Source organism: Sarcophilus harrisii, chromosome 5 (assembly GCF_902635505.1).
Source record: "Sarcophilus harrisii chromosome 5, mSarHar1.11, whole genome shotgun sequence".
Lineage (NCBI taxonomy): Eukaryota > Metazoa > Chordata > Mammalia > Dasyuromorphia > Dasyuridae > Sarcophilus > Sarcophilus harrisii.
Genome location: NC_045430.1, coordinates 188,970,002 through 188,984,375, shown reverse-complemented (window position 1 = coordinate 188,984,375; position 14,374 = coordinate 188,970,002). Strand labels below are relative to the sequence as shown.

Sequence of the window (14,374 nt, the reverse complement as noted above, 5' to 3'; positions counted from 1 at the left end):
TGCCACATAGTAGGTACATAGTAAATTGAAGGGGCAGCTGGATGTTGAAGTGGGTAGAGCACCAGCAGGGACCTGAGTTTAAATGCAGCCTCAGACACTTACCAGCTCTGTGTCCCTGGGCAAGCCGGATTGCTTCCTCCCTGCCCCCCCCCCCCAAATGCTTGCTAATTCATCTGGAATATCAGAAATCTACCGTACAGTTTGGCAAGCACCAACTTCTCAGACTATTTTTAGCTCTGATTTCCTCAAATCACAAAGTGGCAGAGATTTCCTTTCCGAGTCTCTTTACAGCAAGATCTCACACGACAAATCCAGAAACTGATTTCCTTAAGCTCAGATCTCACAGCATTGCTCCTCTACTCAGTAAACTTTTGTGGCTCCCTATTGTCTCTAGAATAAAATATAAAGTTTTTTGTAAATGTGTTCTAACCTAATTGTCCAGCAAATTTATCACTGACCTTCCTATGCTCCCCCATCAAGCCAAACTAGCCTTCTCTCTGTTCTTCCAACAAGATGCTCCATCTTTTGTCGGAGTAGCTGTCCGCCATGCCTGAGTTATATGTCCTCCTCATCATTTCTGCTTCACAGAAGTCCCCCTTCCCTTAGACACCTTTATGGTCCCCTCAACTGTTGGTGCCTTCACTTCAGACTACTTAATATTTAACTACCTTGCATTTATTTATATTTATATATTATTATGTACATTTGTGTGTATATATATATACAGACTACTTAATATTTAACTACTTTGCATTTATTTATATTTATATATTATTATGTACATTTGTGTGTATATATACATATATATGTACAGACTACTTAATATTTAACTACTTTGCATTTGTTTATATCTAATCTATATTATATACATATATATGCAGACTATTTAATATTTAACTACTTTGCATTTATTTATATTTATATATTATGTACATTTGTATATATATGCAGACTACTTAATATTTAACTACCATTTATTTATATCTAATCTCTGTATTTGTACATTTGTATATATATACATATATATATATACACATATACACATTTGTTTGTGCATATGTATATTCTATATCTACATCTATGCATGTATACCTACATATATATGTAATAGACATATGTATATATTTTTTATATATATTTTCTTCCCCTCCTTAGAATGTAGGCATCGGTCCCTGGATCCATGATTAGGTTATTAATAAATACTAAATTGCTGAACTACGGAGATATAGTTGACAGGAACTGTTGAACCAATGGGAAGCCTATGTGAGTTTGAAAAATGATCACATTGGAGAAAAATGCAGATTACAGGATGACCTTTGGCTGACATTTCCTAGTCATTGCTAATTTCAAGATCCTTATCTTCTTGGGAGTTGTTTCTGTAGTCTAGGGCTATGATTCTTAGCGATTTACTTCATAGAATTGTCTGGGGGAAAGCCCTTGAAAACACTGTAAATGAGTTATTTTTAGTAAGAAAATTGCCAAGGCATTGGGCAGAATTTTGTAGATTAAGAAAACTCCTTTGCCTCCAAGAATAAAAGGCCTTACATTTTTTTCTCTCTCTCCTTCCTTGTAATAATACTTTCTTATATAGAGGGAAAAGACACCATGGGGTTCTTGGAACATAGATTTTGATTGTTGGTAGTGAATGGGACCTTAGAAGGCTCTTGTTCATTTTTACAATCCAGGAAACAAGCTCAGAAAAGCTAAATTATTTCCCTAAGATCACAAGGAAGCAGCCTCAGAATATATATATATACACATTCTCTCTCTCTCACACACACACACGTACATATATATATATATATTCTCTCTCTATATAAATATAGTCTTCTGACCCTGTCCCAACATGAAAAAAAGTATGAGGAGAACAACTTAAGGTAAGCATGAATTTTTGTTTCCAGAAGAGCAGTTAGGGATGAGTTCTCTGTTGGTAATATCTCCAACTTCAGAATTTTACCTTTCTAGGTACTCTGTTGCCCAGTGAAGGCTAGGTAGGAGGAGTGGAGGATTAAGATCTTTTGTGCGTGGGATGTGGTTAAGAGCAAAGCTCTGTTGTAAATGAGGATCTGATGGTATTTTGGTTTGGCTGGGTGTTACACTCTGTGGCCGAGGATTGGAAAGTAAAGGACCTTTTAGGTTGGGAAGGGCCTTAAAGGCCAGACTCCACAGGTGTGACTTTATTTAGTAGGCAGTAAGTAGGGACCCCATGAAGGGTTGGAAGTAGCAGAGTTAATTATATGTCCCATAGGAACCCGTCTCTATTTGATGTACAGTATTGGGCTAAGCTTCTAGGGAAGGGATGTGGGAACATTTGGAGAGGTTCCGTTACAGGAAGCACAATTATCTCTTGTTGCTGAAATTGGAAGAAAGGTAACAGGGTGGGGGGGAAGGTCGACAAAAGTGGCAACTTAGGCAAATTCAGAAAAATGTGTTTTAACTAAAGGGACAGAATTTTAACTAGCTCCAAAGTGCTTTTTAGTGCCTTCTGACTTGGAATCTTGTAGGCCTGCGAGCAAAAGTGCTCTCAAAGCCATTTGCTCCTAAATTGTAGGTGTGATAATCACTAAATACCTGGAGGCCATACATTTAAAATGACAGTGCATTTCCCTATGAAAAACTTCAGTAGAATATACAAGATGCTTCCAAGGAATAATGTAAGGCCAAAGGATCATAGATTTAGAGCTCGAAACAACTTTAGAGGTCATCTACCATAACGCTCTCATTTTACTCATAAGGGAGCTGAGGCCAAAAAAGGGAAAGGATCTTAAGTTATTACAGGTAGCAAATGACTGGAGCCCATGTCCTCCAAATCCAGCCCTCCATGCCTTCTCAAGATTATTTTTTTTTCCAATATCTTATTTTATTTTATTTTTTATTCTTTTAGGTTATACGTGTACATTCATTTAAAAAATTTTTAATAGCTTTTTATTTACAAGTTATATGCACGGGTAATTTTACAGCATTGACAATTGCCAAATGTTTTGTTCCAATTTTTCTCTTCCTTCCCCCCACCCCCTCTCCTAGATGGCAGGATGACCAATACATGTTAAATATGTTAAAGTATAAATTAAATACAAAATAAGGATACATGTCCAAACTGTTATTTTGCTGTACAAAAAGAATTGGACTCTGAAATATTGTACTATTAGCCTGTGAAGGAAATCAAAAATGCAGGCGGGCAAAAATATAGGGATTGGGAATTCTAGGTAATGGTTCTTAGTCATCTCCCAGAATTCTTTCCCTGGGTGTAGCTGGTTCAGTTTATTACTGCTCCATTGGAATTGATTTGGTTGATCTCATTGCTGAGGATGGCCAGGTCCATCAGAACTGGTCATCATATAGTATTGTTGTTGAAGTATATAATGATCTCCTGGTCCTGCTCGTTTCACTCAGCATCAGTTCGTGTAAGTCTCTCCAGGCCTTTCTGAAATCATCCTGCTGGTCATTTCTTACCGAATAATAATATTCCATAACATTCATATACCACAATTTACCCAACCATTCTCCAATTGATGGGCATCCACTCAGTTTCCAGTTTCTGGCCACTACAAACAGGGCTGCCACAAACAGGTCCCTTTCCCTTCTTTATGATCTTTTTGGGATATAAGCCCAGTAGTAACACTGCTGGATCAAAGGGTATGCACAATTTGATAATTTTTTGAGCATAGTTCCAAATTTCTCTCCAGAATGGTTGGATTAATTCACAGTTCCACCAACAATGTATCAGTGTCCCAGTTTTCCCACATCCCCTCCAACATTCATCATTATCTTTCCCTGTCATTCTAGCCAGTCTGACAGGTGTGTAGTGGTATCTCAGAGTTGTCTTAATTTGCATTTCTCTGATTAACAATGACTTGGAGCACCTTTTCATATGGCTAGAAATAGTTTTAATTTCTTCATCTGAGAATTGTCTGTTCATATCCTTTGACCATTTATCAATTGGAGAATGGCTTGATTTTTATAAATTTATAAATTAGAGTCAATTCTCTATATATTTTGGAAATGAGGCCTTTATCAGAACCTTTGATTGTAAAAATGTTTTCCCAATTTATTGCTTCCCTTCTAATCTTGTCTGCATTAGTTTTGTTTGTACAAAAACTTTTCAGTTTGGTATAATCGAAATTTTGTATTTTGTGATCAGTAATGATCTCTAGTTCTGCTTTGGTCATAAAGTCCTTGCTCTTCCACAGGTCTGAGAGGTAAACTATCCTGTGTTCCTCTTATTTATTTATAATCTCATTCTTTATGCCTAGGTCATGAACCCATTTTGACCTTATTTTGGTATACGGTGTTAAGTCAAGATTCCTTCTTGAGGAAATGTTGCCTCTGTCTCACTAAGGCTAGTTGGTTTTATTGTCTGTTAACTAAAGTCTTGATGTGCTTGATGTGCTCTTGAGGTTGAAGTGTGCTAGGTTTTTGTTTGTTCCCAAAACTGATGTTCCTCTCCTCTCCTCCTCTTCTCTTTCTCCTCTCTTTTCCTTCTTTTCTTCTTCTCTCCTCTCCTTCTCTTCTCCCTTCTCTCCTCTTGTCTTTCTCCTTCCTTTTCTCCTCTCCTTTCCCTCTCTTCTCTTCTCCTCTTTTTTTTCTCTTCTTTCTTCTTCTCTTCTCTTGTCTTTACAGGAAACAATGTAAATATAACCACAGCACTGATTCTTTACACAACATGACTATCTTGAAAAGCCATGGAATCGATAACCTAAACTTAAATGAACTATGTCAGCTTTTGCTTCAGAATGATTCTACACTCTTGCCAGAGGTGAGTGACGGAAATCGGCTCTGTTTGAGTATGCACACAGAACAATGCAGTGTGAACCTCTGGACTGTGGCTTTGCTTTCTTTTTTGGGAGGGGAATGATCTTTCCTTTTTTAACTGTCTATAAAGATTGCCAAAGGGAGAAAGTTTTGGAGTGTAATGCCGGAGAAACTGAGGCAAGATAGAGATTAGAGAGTGTTTAATAATTTATTAAATGGGAGAGATTTACTGGTACCAAGTGGATCCATGCTTTGGTCCCAGGGCTGAATGAGATGATAGTCTCCAAGAATCCAGCAAACAATGTGAGTTCTCAATGACATATATACACGTGGCTCAGACTCAGGGGGAGTAGATTGAGTCAGGGTGCCAAGAGCAGGAACGGGACTTTGACAGGGTGGGGTGAGCCACCGGAGAGGGGGATGACATAATCAGGGGGAGGGACCCCGGAGTGGGAAGAGGCATCTTGATAAGATGGTATCTGATATTCTGATAGCTTGGGATGGGGAGAAGCATTCTGATATTCTAAAATATAGGATCTTTATCCTTATCAAATATTCTGATTGGGAGGGGAGATTTTGCAGGACTGAGCTTTGAGCTGACAATTATAAACTGAAGCAGAACAATTAGAGAAACTGAGTCAGGATAATTAGGGAAACTGAATCAGGACAATAAAAGAGAACAAAAAAAAAAGAACTGTAGCATAACAGGAGATGAGAAAAACTGAGGATAAGATAGGAGGGTGTTACATTTGGGGGAATAGCCCATGTATGGAACATAGATATAAAGCCAAGAAAGTGTACAATGACAAAGTCTTCCAAAAATGAACATCGAAAAATATCTTTACATGCATTTGGAAAAATAAAATACTATTGAAAAAAAGTTTGCAAGGCAAGATTAGAGGCACCAAATGTTTTAAGCTGGTCATTTTGTTCAATCTGCTCATTTTAAAGGTGAGGAAACAGACTTCTCATGGTGAATTACACATAATTATATAATATTCAGGGCAGTTACCCTTTAAGACAAAGATTGGCAGACCCCAGGGCCAGATCCTGCCTTGCTGCTTATAAGCTATAATGATGTAATTTTATATATATATATGTGTGTGTGTGTGTGTGTGTGTGTATAAGTATATATATATATATATATATATATATATATATATAAATAAATATATAATCTATAAGCTAAGAATTATTTTTACAGGTAAAAACTAATGGTTAAAAATCATTCTTAGCTCAAGGGCCAAACTGAAAAGGTGGTCAGTCAGATTTAGACTTAGCCAAGATTTGACAGCCCTTGCTTTAAGGAATAATGTATCTCCTCCTTGGGGAAGCATTGCATTTTCTTTATATGACCCAGAAAAGCCTAGTGAAATATTAAGTCTTTGAGAGCTGAGATTGTTTCCATCGTATTGATGGGGTTCAGCATCAAAATGATGTGGGTGATATGGACACCAAAGGTTGGGTTTGATCATGTGAAGAATTCACAATGACCATTCTCTTTGGCAAAAGGTAGATTTATTTAGGGAAGAGGTTTCTGACAAAGTGAAGAGATGCAATAGACACCGGGAATGGTAAATATAAAATGGAGTGGGAGAGCATATGAAATAGAGTTCCTCAGTGGAGCTTACAATTACTCAGCAGAAAAGGAGCACCCCATAAAATTGGAGCATACCTTTAGCTGGCAAGCTAAATCCTGAAGGACTCAGCACCCTAAAAAAGTTAGCTGTAAGCAGGGGAAGGGAGTTGGGAAGCCTGGTGGAGTTAGGAGAGAGATCCCGTGGCATGGAGAAGGGGAAGGGGAAAGACCTCGAGGCAGATTATGGCATACTGATCCAAAGGAAAACAGCAGCCATGGGATGGCCTATAAGTAGGTTTTATAGGGAAAATTTAATCTTGGGGGCATTACTGAGATTTCTGACAGGGCCCCTACAGAGGGTGGGCCTTGGGTCTAACATAACTTGGCTTGCAGACTAACTGATATCCCCAGAGGGTGGGACCGTGGAGCTGAACTGATCTCTATCAGAGCCTTCTGATCAGGGATCAATTTTTATCTATTCCTCTATTAACTACACTGGGTTGATTAGAAACTATTGGGGTATGTTGGGTTTTTCTTGGGGACAGTTAGAAACTGCTGTCAGAGCAGGGTAGGGCTCGGGTTTCCCAGGAGTGGAAAATGAATATAGTATTTTGCATGTAAAAGGTATTCTAAAGGGTTTGTTGAGTTGAATAGAACTCAGTAGATTATCACCTTTCTACTACACCATCTTGTCTTCATTGGAATCATGATATTACAAGTAGTAGCCCAGATTTGTTTTATTATTTTTTTCTCAATAGTATTTTACTTTTCTAAATACATATAGAGATAGTTTCATTTTTGTAAGACTTGGTGTTCCAAAATTTTCTCCTTCTCTCCCTTGCTTCCTCCCCAAGACAGCAGGTAATCTGATATAAGTTAAACATGTGCAATCATTTAAAGCATATTTCCATATTTGTCATGTTGTACAAGAAAAATCAGAACAAAAGGGAAACAGCCATGAGAAAGAAAAAGCCAACAAACAAACAAAAAAATGATAAAAATAGTAGACTTGGATGCACATTCAGTCTTTATAGTTCTCTCTCTGGATGCAGATGGCATTTTCCATCCCAAGGCTATTGGAACTGTCCTGCATCACCACCATGCTGAGAAGAGTTAAGTCTTTACTATTACACAGATGTGTTCCCTAGTGAAACTTTGGATAATGGAAACCTTCAACAAGTAGTAACTCATTTATATAACACTTTCAGGCCCACAGAATGCTTTCCTTGAAGCAAAACTGTGAGGTGGGTCATACAAGTAGTACATTACCATTTTGTTGATGGGAAAACGGAGACTCTGAGAGGCAATGCCCGTGCAAGTAAGAAAGCTGGATTTGAACCCAGGTTGGGGGCAGTTAGACTCCAAGTCCAGTGTGTTAGCTACTATAACACACTGCTTCATACGCTTGTAATTCTGCTCCTCCCACCCAGGATTGTTTGTAAGGTCCCTGAAAGGGTGTGAAATTTCATTTAACTGCTGTTCTGGATTTGGGGGATGGGCTGGGGCAGGAGGAGGCAAGAGACAGAACTGCCTTTATGGTTTATTGAGCAATTTTGGGTAGCTCCAGCAGGTATTTCTTAACTCACATTTTTCTGGGGTAGCGTGAAGGTGTGGTGGGCAGACTGCTGGGTCTGGAGACAGGAAGACTCACCTCCCCGAGTTCAGATCTGACCTCTGACACTTCTCAGCTGTGGGACTCTGGGCAGGGCAGTTCACCCCGTCTGCCTCAGTTTCCTCATTTGTAAAATAAACTGGCGAAGGAACTGCAAACCTCTGCAGTATCTCAGCCAAGAAAGCCTCAAATGGAGTCACAGAGAGTTGGACTTGGCTAAACCCGCCACCGCCACTACAGTAAGCACCACAGCCATTTTGCTGGCCCTGTAGAATACAAAGAAACCCCCTTTAGAACAAGAAGACCTACACATGGAACAACTTAAAAAAGCCATAAACTTCCACATTAATTTAGATGGCATTTTTATGGTGTATGGAGCGCACTTCCTCCACATATTACCACATTTGAAAATCAGTTTATCAAGCACAAGGAAATAAATAATGATGTTTTAAACTGCCAATCAGTGAGCATTTTTAAAGCTCCTACTATTTCCAGTTCCTTGCTACATGCGTAGAAACAAAAAGAGGCAAAGGATAGACAGTTCCTGCTCTCAAGGAGCTTAAAATCTAGTGGATAATTAGACAGAGTGTCATGAAGTGCCTAGGGGTGTGGTACAGACGGTAAGTGCTTCAGTAGTCCCGAAGTTAGATTGGCAAGTGTGCCTGGTGAAAGTGGGTAGACTGACCACATGCAGGAGTCCTCAGACATGACCTTGGTGAGAATGTGCAAAGAAGATAATTTGAGATAATTCCTGGAGAATATCAAATGGAAGAACTTTATTTTATTTTATTTTTTCAGAAAAAACTTAAATTTTTTAAAATTAAAGCTTTTTATTTTTAAAACATATGCATGAATACTCTTCCAACACTGACCCTTGCAAAACCTTGTGTTCCAATTCCCTTCCCCTTTCTCCACTTTCTCCCCTAGATGGCAAGTAGTCCAGTATATGTTAAACATGTGCAGTTCTTCTATACAAATTTCTACAATTATCATACTGCACAAGAAAAATCAGATCAAAAAGAGGAAAAATTATAAAGAAACAAAATGCAAGTAAACAACAACAGATAGAGTGAGAATGCTATGCTGTGTTCCATACTTTGTTCCCATGGTTCTTTCTCTGGGTGTAGATGGCTCTCCATCACTAAACAAGTGGAACTGGTTTGAATCATCTCATTGTTGAAGAGAGTCACATCCATCAGAATTGATCAGCATATAGTCTTCTTGTTGCCATGTACAATGATCTTCTAGTTCTGCTCATTTCACTCAGCATCAGTTCATGGAAATCTCACCAGACCTTTCTGAAATCATTCTGGTGATCGTTTCTTATAGAACAATTATATTCCATAACATCCATATTCTTTAACTTATTCAGCCATTCTCCAACTGTTAGGCATCCACTGAGTTTCCAGTTTCTTACGAAAAGGGCTGCCACAAATATTTTTGCATATGTGGGTCCCTTTCCCTTTTTTATGATCTTTTTGAGATACAGACCCAGGCTTTATGTGAATAGAAGAAATGAAGTATAGAGAAAAAAAGTATGGTTAGAAAGGAGAATTTTGAAATTCAGGATCTTAAAGGTCTAAGGTGAGACCTTTCTAAAACAATATTTCTTTTGGTAGCTCTATTACTGTCACTTTCATGCTAAAAATCCTTCCATGGTTCCCTATTGTTTACTGAACCAATTCCAAACTCTTAATCTTGGTGTTCAATGTTCTTTGTAATCCAGTTCTGTTTTCTCTCCTATATTACTGCCTTTCATACTCCTTCCAAACTAAAATAAAAGGCATTTCTCTAAACTCATTATCCTATTTCTTATACCCTAAACTCACTTCTGACCCATCCCCACCATATTTTGAAATCTTATACCTCTTTTAAGGCTCAATCCCAATATACCCTTCTCAACTTCCTGTCCTTCCAGACTCCCCAGCTCCAAGTATCCTTCTGTTCCTTTGATTATTTTTCACACTTCATTCCTTTTCTGTGCAGATGTGCTCTATCGTGCTTTGTAATTTTTTTGTGTACATATCTCCCCTAGACACCTTAAGGGCCAGGACCATGTCCGATTCGTTTTTGGATGCATCAGTTAGTAGTGTGGATCTTAGAACTAAAAGACATTTTTTTTTTTTACTGAAGCTTTTTATTTTCAAAACATATACAAGGATAATTTTTCACTATTGATCCTTGCAAAATCTTGTGTTCCAATTTCCCACCTTTCTCCGACCCCCTTCCCTAGATGGCAAATAATCCAGCATAAATATTTTTGATTTGAAGTGAAGAATGTATGATCCAGAGAGTTGGGTGGGTACCAATTCTTGCTGTACCTGATACCGAATACTGAAGTTGAATGAGACTCAGAGAAGGGTCTAGAATGACAGGGTCCATGTAGAACTCAGAATTAGGAGCCTGGGCATGGTTCCAGACTGAGTTGAAAAGTTATTGTGGTGATCTGCACCAATTGCTTTGCTTACCCTTGCCCCCATACTCTGAGAGCTATAGAATAGGGAAATGGGAGAAATTGAGAGTTGAGTGGAAAGTAAATCAGATTTTGCCCTTATTTTTTTTGTAGCTTTTAATAATAATAGCTTTTATTTGTCAAAATGCATGCAAAGAGAGTTTTCGACATTCATCCTTGAAAAACCTTATGTTCCAAATTTTTCTCTCTCTCTCTCCACCTCTCCCCACCCTAGACAGCAAGTAATCCAGTACAGGTTAAATGTGCAGTTCTTCCAAACATTTCCACATTTATCATGCTGTGCAAGAAAAATAAGATCAAAAAGGAAACAAATGAGAAAGGAAAAAAACCCAAGCAAACAACAACAAAAAGAGTGAAAATACCATGTTGTGATCCACACTCAGTCCCCACATTCCTCTCTGTGGGTACAGATGGCTCTCTCCATCACAAGTCTATTAGAACTGGCCTGGATCATCTCATTGTTGAAAAGAGCCATTTTTGTTACAGAGCTCATCCTTATTTGCATTCATAACACATACTTCTTTTATTAACTTTGATATTGTGCATGTCCTTCTGTCATTATTAGATTAAAAGCCTCTTAAAGGTAGATGCTTTATCTTGTATGTCTTCCTATTTTACCAGGTCCTAGGACAGTCATTCATTGCACATATTAATAAATATTGAATGAATAACCCTGAGAGAGTACCTTATTTTATATATTAGCATTACATATATGTATATATATATTAACAAAAAAGTTTGATAGTTATTTGTATATTATAGGTATGAATTTTTTAAAAAGTTTGATAGAATTCTGTAAAACTTGTAAATCTATCCCCATTAAGATTCTTTGCCTTTGATTGCTTCTTTACAGTGAGTTGGGTTTCATTTTCTTAAATTGGATTAAGATCTTTATGTGCCATTAATTTAGTTATTTTTATGTTTTTGTAGAAGGCTGAGAAGAAAAGTATAATCATTGAAGCCACTGTGATAGCTGACATGCTAGCATTGCGTACTGTGCTAGTATACAATTCAAGTAATTATTACGTATAGTCTTCATGTACATATGAAGTGGGACATGTGTTCTGAGTTGTTTTTCTAGGAATGGGGCTGGAATTGTACATACTCTCCTTTAGATTCTTCAATATATGGAGGTAACAAATTCTTCAAATATATAGGTAACATATTTGCTGGACGGCTAGCCAGGGTGAAGGGTACAGTTTCTGGCCCAGTTTTCTGGTTTCTGAGCTCAAATAGAAATGAAACCCCTGATCATTATTCCAGTAGCCTGGTATAGCTAGTGAAGCTGAACAACAAACTAATGGTGACGTACAAGGGCTTCTCAGCAATTTATGTTCTTCTCTTTATCCACAGATCTGTGCACACTACAACAAAGGAGATGGGCAACATGGTGCTTGTACCTTTAAAAATATTTGTTCCAAACTCCACCTTTGCCAGTACTATATGCAGGGAAACTGCAGGTTTGGCAGCAGCTGCAAGCGGTCCCATGACTTTAATTCCACGTGTCAGGAGAAGTTGAAAAAGTGGGGGTTTAGTGACCCTATAATTAAGAGGCTGCCTTCCACTTTCAGAAATGCTTTTGACATCAAAAATGAAAGCTCAGCGCCTGTAAAAGGTAGGGAACACATTACCATTCTCTATCCACTCAGGGAATGTCTCACACTCCCTTCCTTCCCTCTCTTCCTCCTTCCCTTCTTTCCTTCCTTTCTTTTCTTTCCTTCCTCCTTTTCCTTCCTTTCTCCCTCCCTCCCTTCCTTCCTTTTCTCCTTCCTACACGAGAAAGAAAAATAAATGAAAAACAAACAAAAAAAGTGAACATACTATGCTTCTATCCACATCCAGTTTCCACAGTTCTCTCTCTGGATGCAGATGGCGTTTTCCATCCCAAGTCTATTAGAATTGCATTGTTAAGAAGAGCCAAGTCTATCACAGTTGATTGTCACATAATCTTGTTACTGGAGTATCACTTTCTTAATGCCTGTCTTTTTCCTGCCCTTTCTGTCTCTCTCTTAACCCCAAATTGAGAAAAAAACAACAACAAACTTTTGTAACAAATATGCACACTCACACAAAACAAATTCCCTCATTGACTCTTTTCAAAATAGATGTCTCTTCTGCATGCAGTAGGTATAAATCCTCACATCTTCAAGCTGAAAACAATTCTACTTTTTCCTTTCTCCTGTCCAACATTTTTCATGCAGTAGATTTATACTTTCCATTGTAGTTCCTGGGGTAATGCTTTACCATTAACAATTTGTTGTTTTATTGTATGAATTTGTCACATGAAATGAGTTAGGAATTCCAGCAAATGCATGTATTGCCTTAATTTTGTTTCTTGCCGTTGGATAGATTTTGGAATGTTTTCTTGCTTAAACTTAATGTCTTCTTCAGCTTTTGTTTAAATATTTTGTGTAAATTCCTCTTAATTGTAAAAAAAAAGCCTGAATATATATATATATATATATATATATATATATATATATATTTGCTCCTTAAATTTTTGGTCTTTTTAGGTGAATGAACAGGAAGATTGAAGTCACAACCAAATTAGGTTGATCAGTTTCTCCCCTTGCAGAGGGATGTATCAAACAAATATCCTTGGTTTCTGCTTATTACAGTATCACTCTGATTCAGCAAATTTTCAGATGATGATAAATAATTAAGAGGCATTTTAGTATAGAGGGTAAAGATAGCTTGATTTGGAGTGAGAAAGGACTTGGGTCCAGATTCTACCAGTGACAGTAGACAAATAGCGTAGCTTTTCTGAGCTCAGGCAATCCTCTAAAATTAGACTATAATTTCTCGTTAGTCTGTGAGCCAAGTTGAGGAGGAAGCTCTCATATCAACAACACAATACATTTCTGAAATTCAAAATAAATTATTTGGGCTTGCTAATAAAGACCTTGGGTATATTTCTCAAGGAAAAATATATGGCAAACCCCATTCTGGGCTGGAGAAAGAATTTGCGAACCAGTGTTGTCCCTTAGGGGTTTCAGAAAAATATGACATGAAGATTTAATAAATTCCATCATTAAATTTAGATTTTCATATTAGGCCCTTTTCTTGGCAATTGGTATTAGCATGAAAGACCAGTTCTAATCTCCAATTAAATATAACATTGTTTAGTGAATAGAGAGTTTTCCTTTGAGTCAGAAAGATTTATTTTTGACATATTCTAGTTATATGAACCTGGGAAAGTCACTTAACTTCTTAATGCCATAGGCAACTCTCTAAGAGAAGTTATAGTGGAGTGGAAGATCAAATGGAGCAGCTATGTGGTGCAGTGGATAGATCACTAGCCTGACGGTCATTTTCCTAAGTTCAAATCTGGCCTCAGATATTTAATTGGCTGTGTGAACCCCTGTTTGTCTCAGTTCCTCATTTATAAAATGATCTGGAAAAGGAAATGACAAAATCTTCCAGTATATTTACCAAGAATGACCACTATTGAAATGACTGAAAAACAATTCCCTCTTCATTTCTTTATTCCATAAAATTTTTGTAACAGTATTTCTCCCCCTCAATTTCATATTAAGACAATTTATAGCATTCATTTCTGTAAGATTTTGAGTTCCAAATTTTTTTCCCTTCCTTCCTGTCCCCTTTTCTGAAAATGGTAAGCAATTTGATATAGGTTATGCATGTGCTATCATGTAAAACACATTTCCATATTAGTCACAGTTATGAAGGAAGAAACAGATCAAGAGGATAAAAATCACATGAAAGAATAAAGTGAAAACATGTGCTTTGATTTAGATTCATAGTCCATCTGATGGACAATCTGGATGTGGATAACATTTTTCTTCATGAGTCCCTTGTACTTGTCTTGGATGCCTGTTGTTGAGAAGAGCGGAGTCATTCATGGTTGATCATCACACAATACTGTATACAATGTTTTCCTGATTCTGCTCATTTCATTTTACATTATTTTGTACAATCCGATAGGTGTGAAGTGGTA

General features: G+C 37.5%; 1 protein-coding gene across 2 annotated transcripts in view; it reads left to right on the top strand.

Annotated features, from left to right (window-relative positions):
* Window positions 1-14,374, top strand: part of PARP12 (poly(ADP-ribose) polymerase family member 12) — a 34,970-nt gene that overhangs the window by 2,371 nt on the left and 18,225 nt on the right. For both annotated transcript variants that reach the window (XM_031939175.1, XM_031939176.1), the window contains exons 2-3: window positions 4,621-4,756; window positions 11,770-12,031. In XM_031939175.1, coding sequence (XP_031795035.1) covers window positions 4,621-4,756; window positions 11,770-12,031 — 398 coding nt within the window. The remainder of the gene's footprint in view (window positions 1-4,620; window positions 4,757-11,769; window positions 12,032-14,374) is intronic.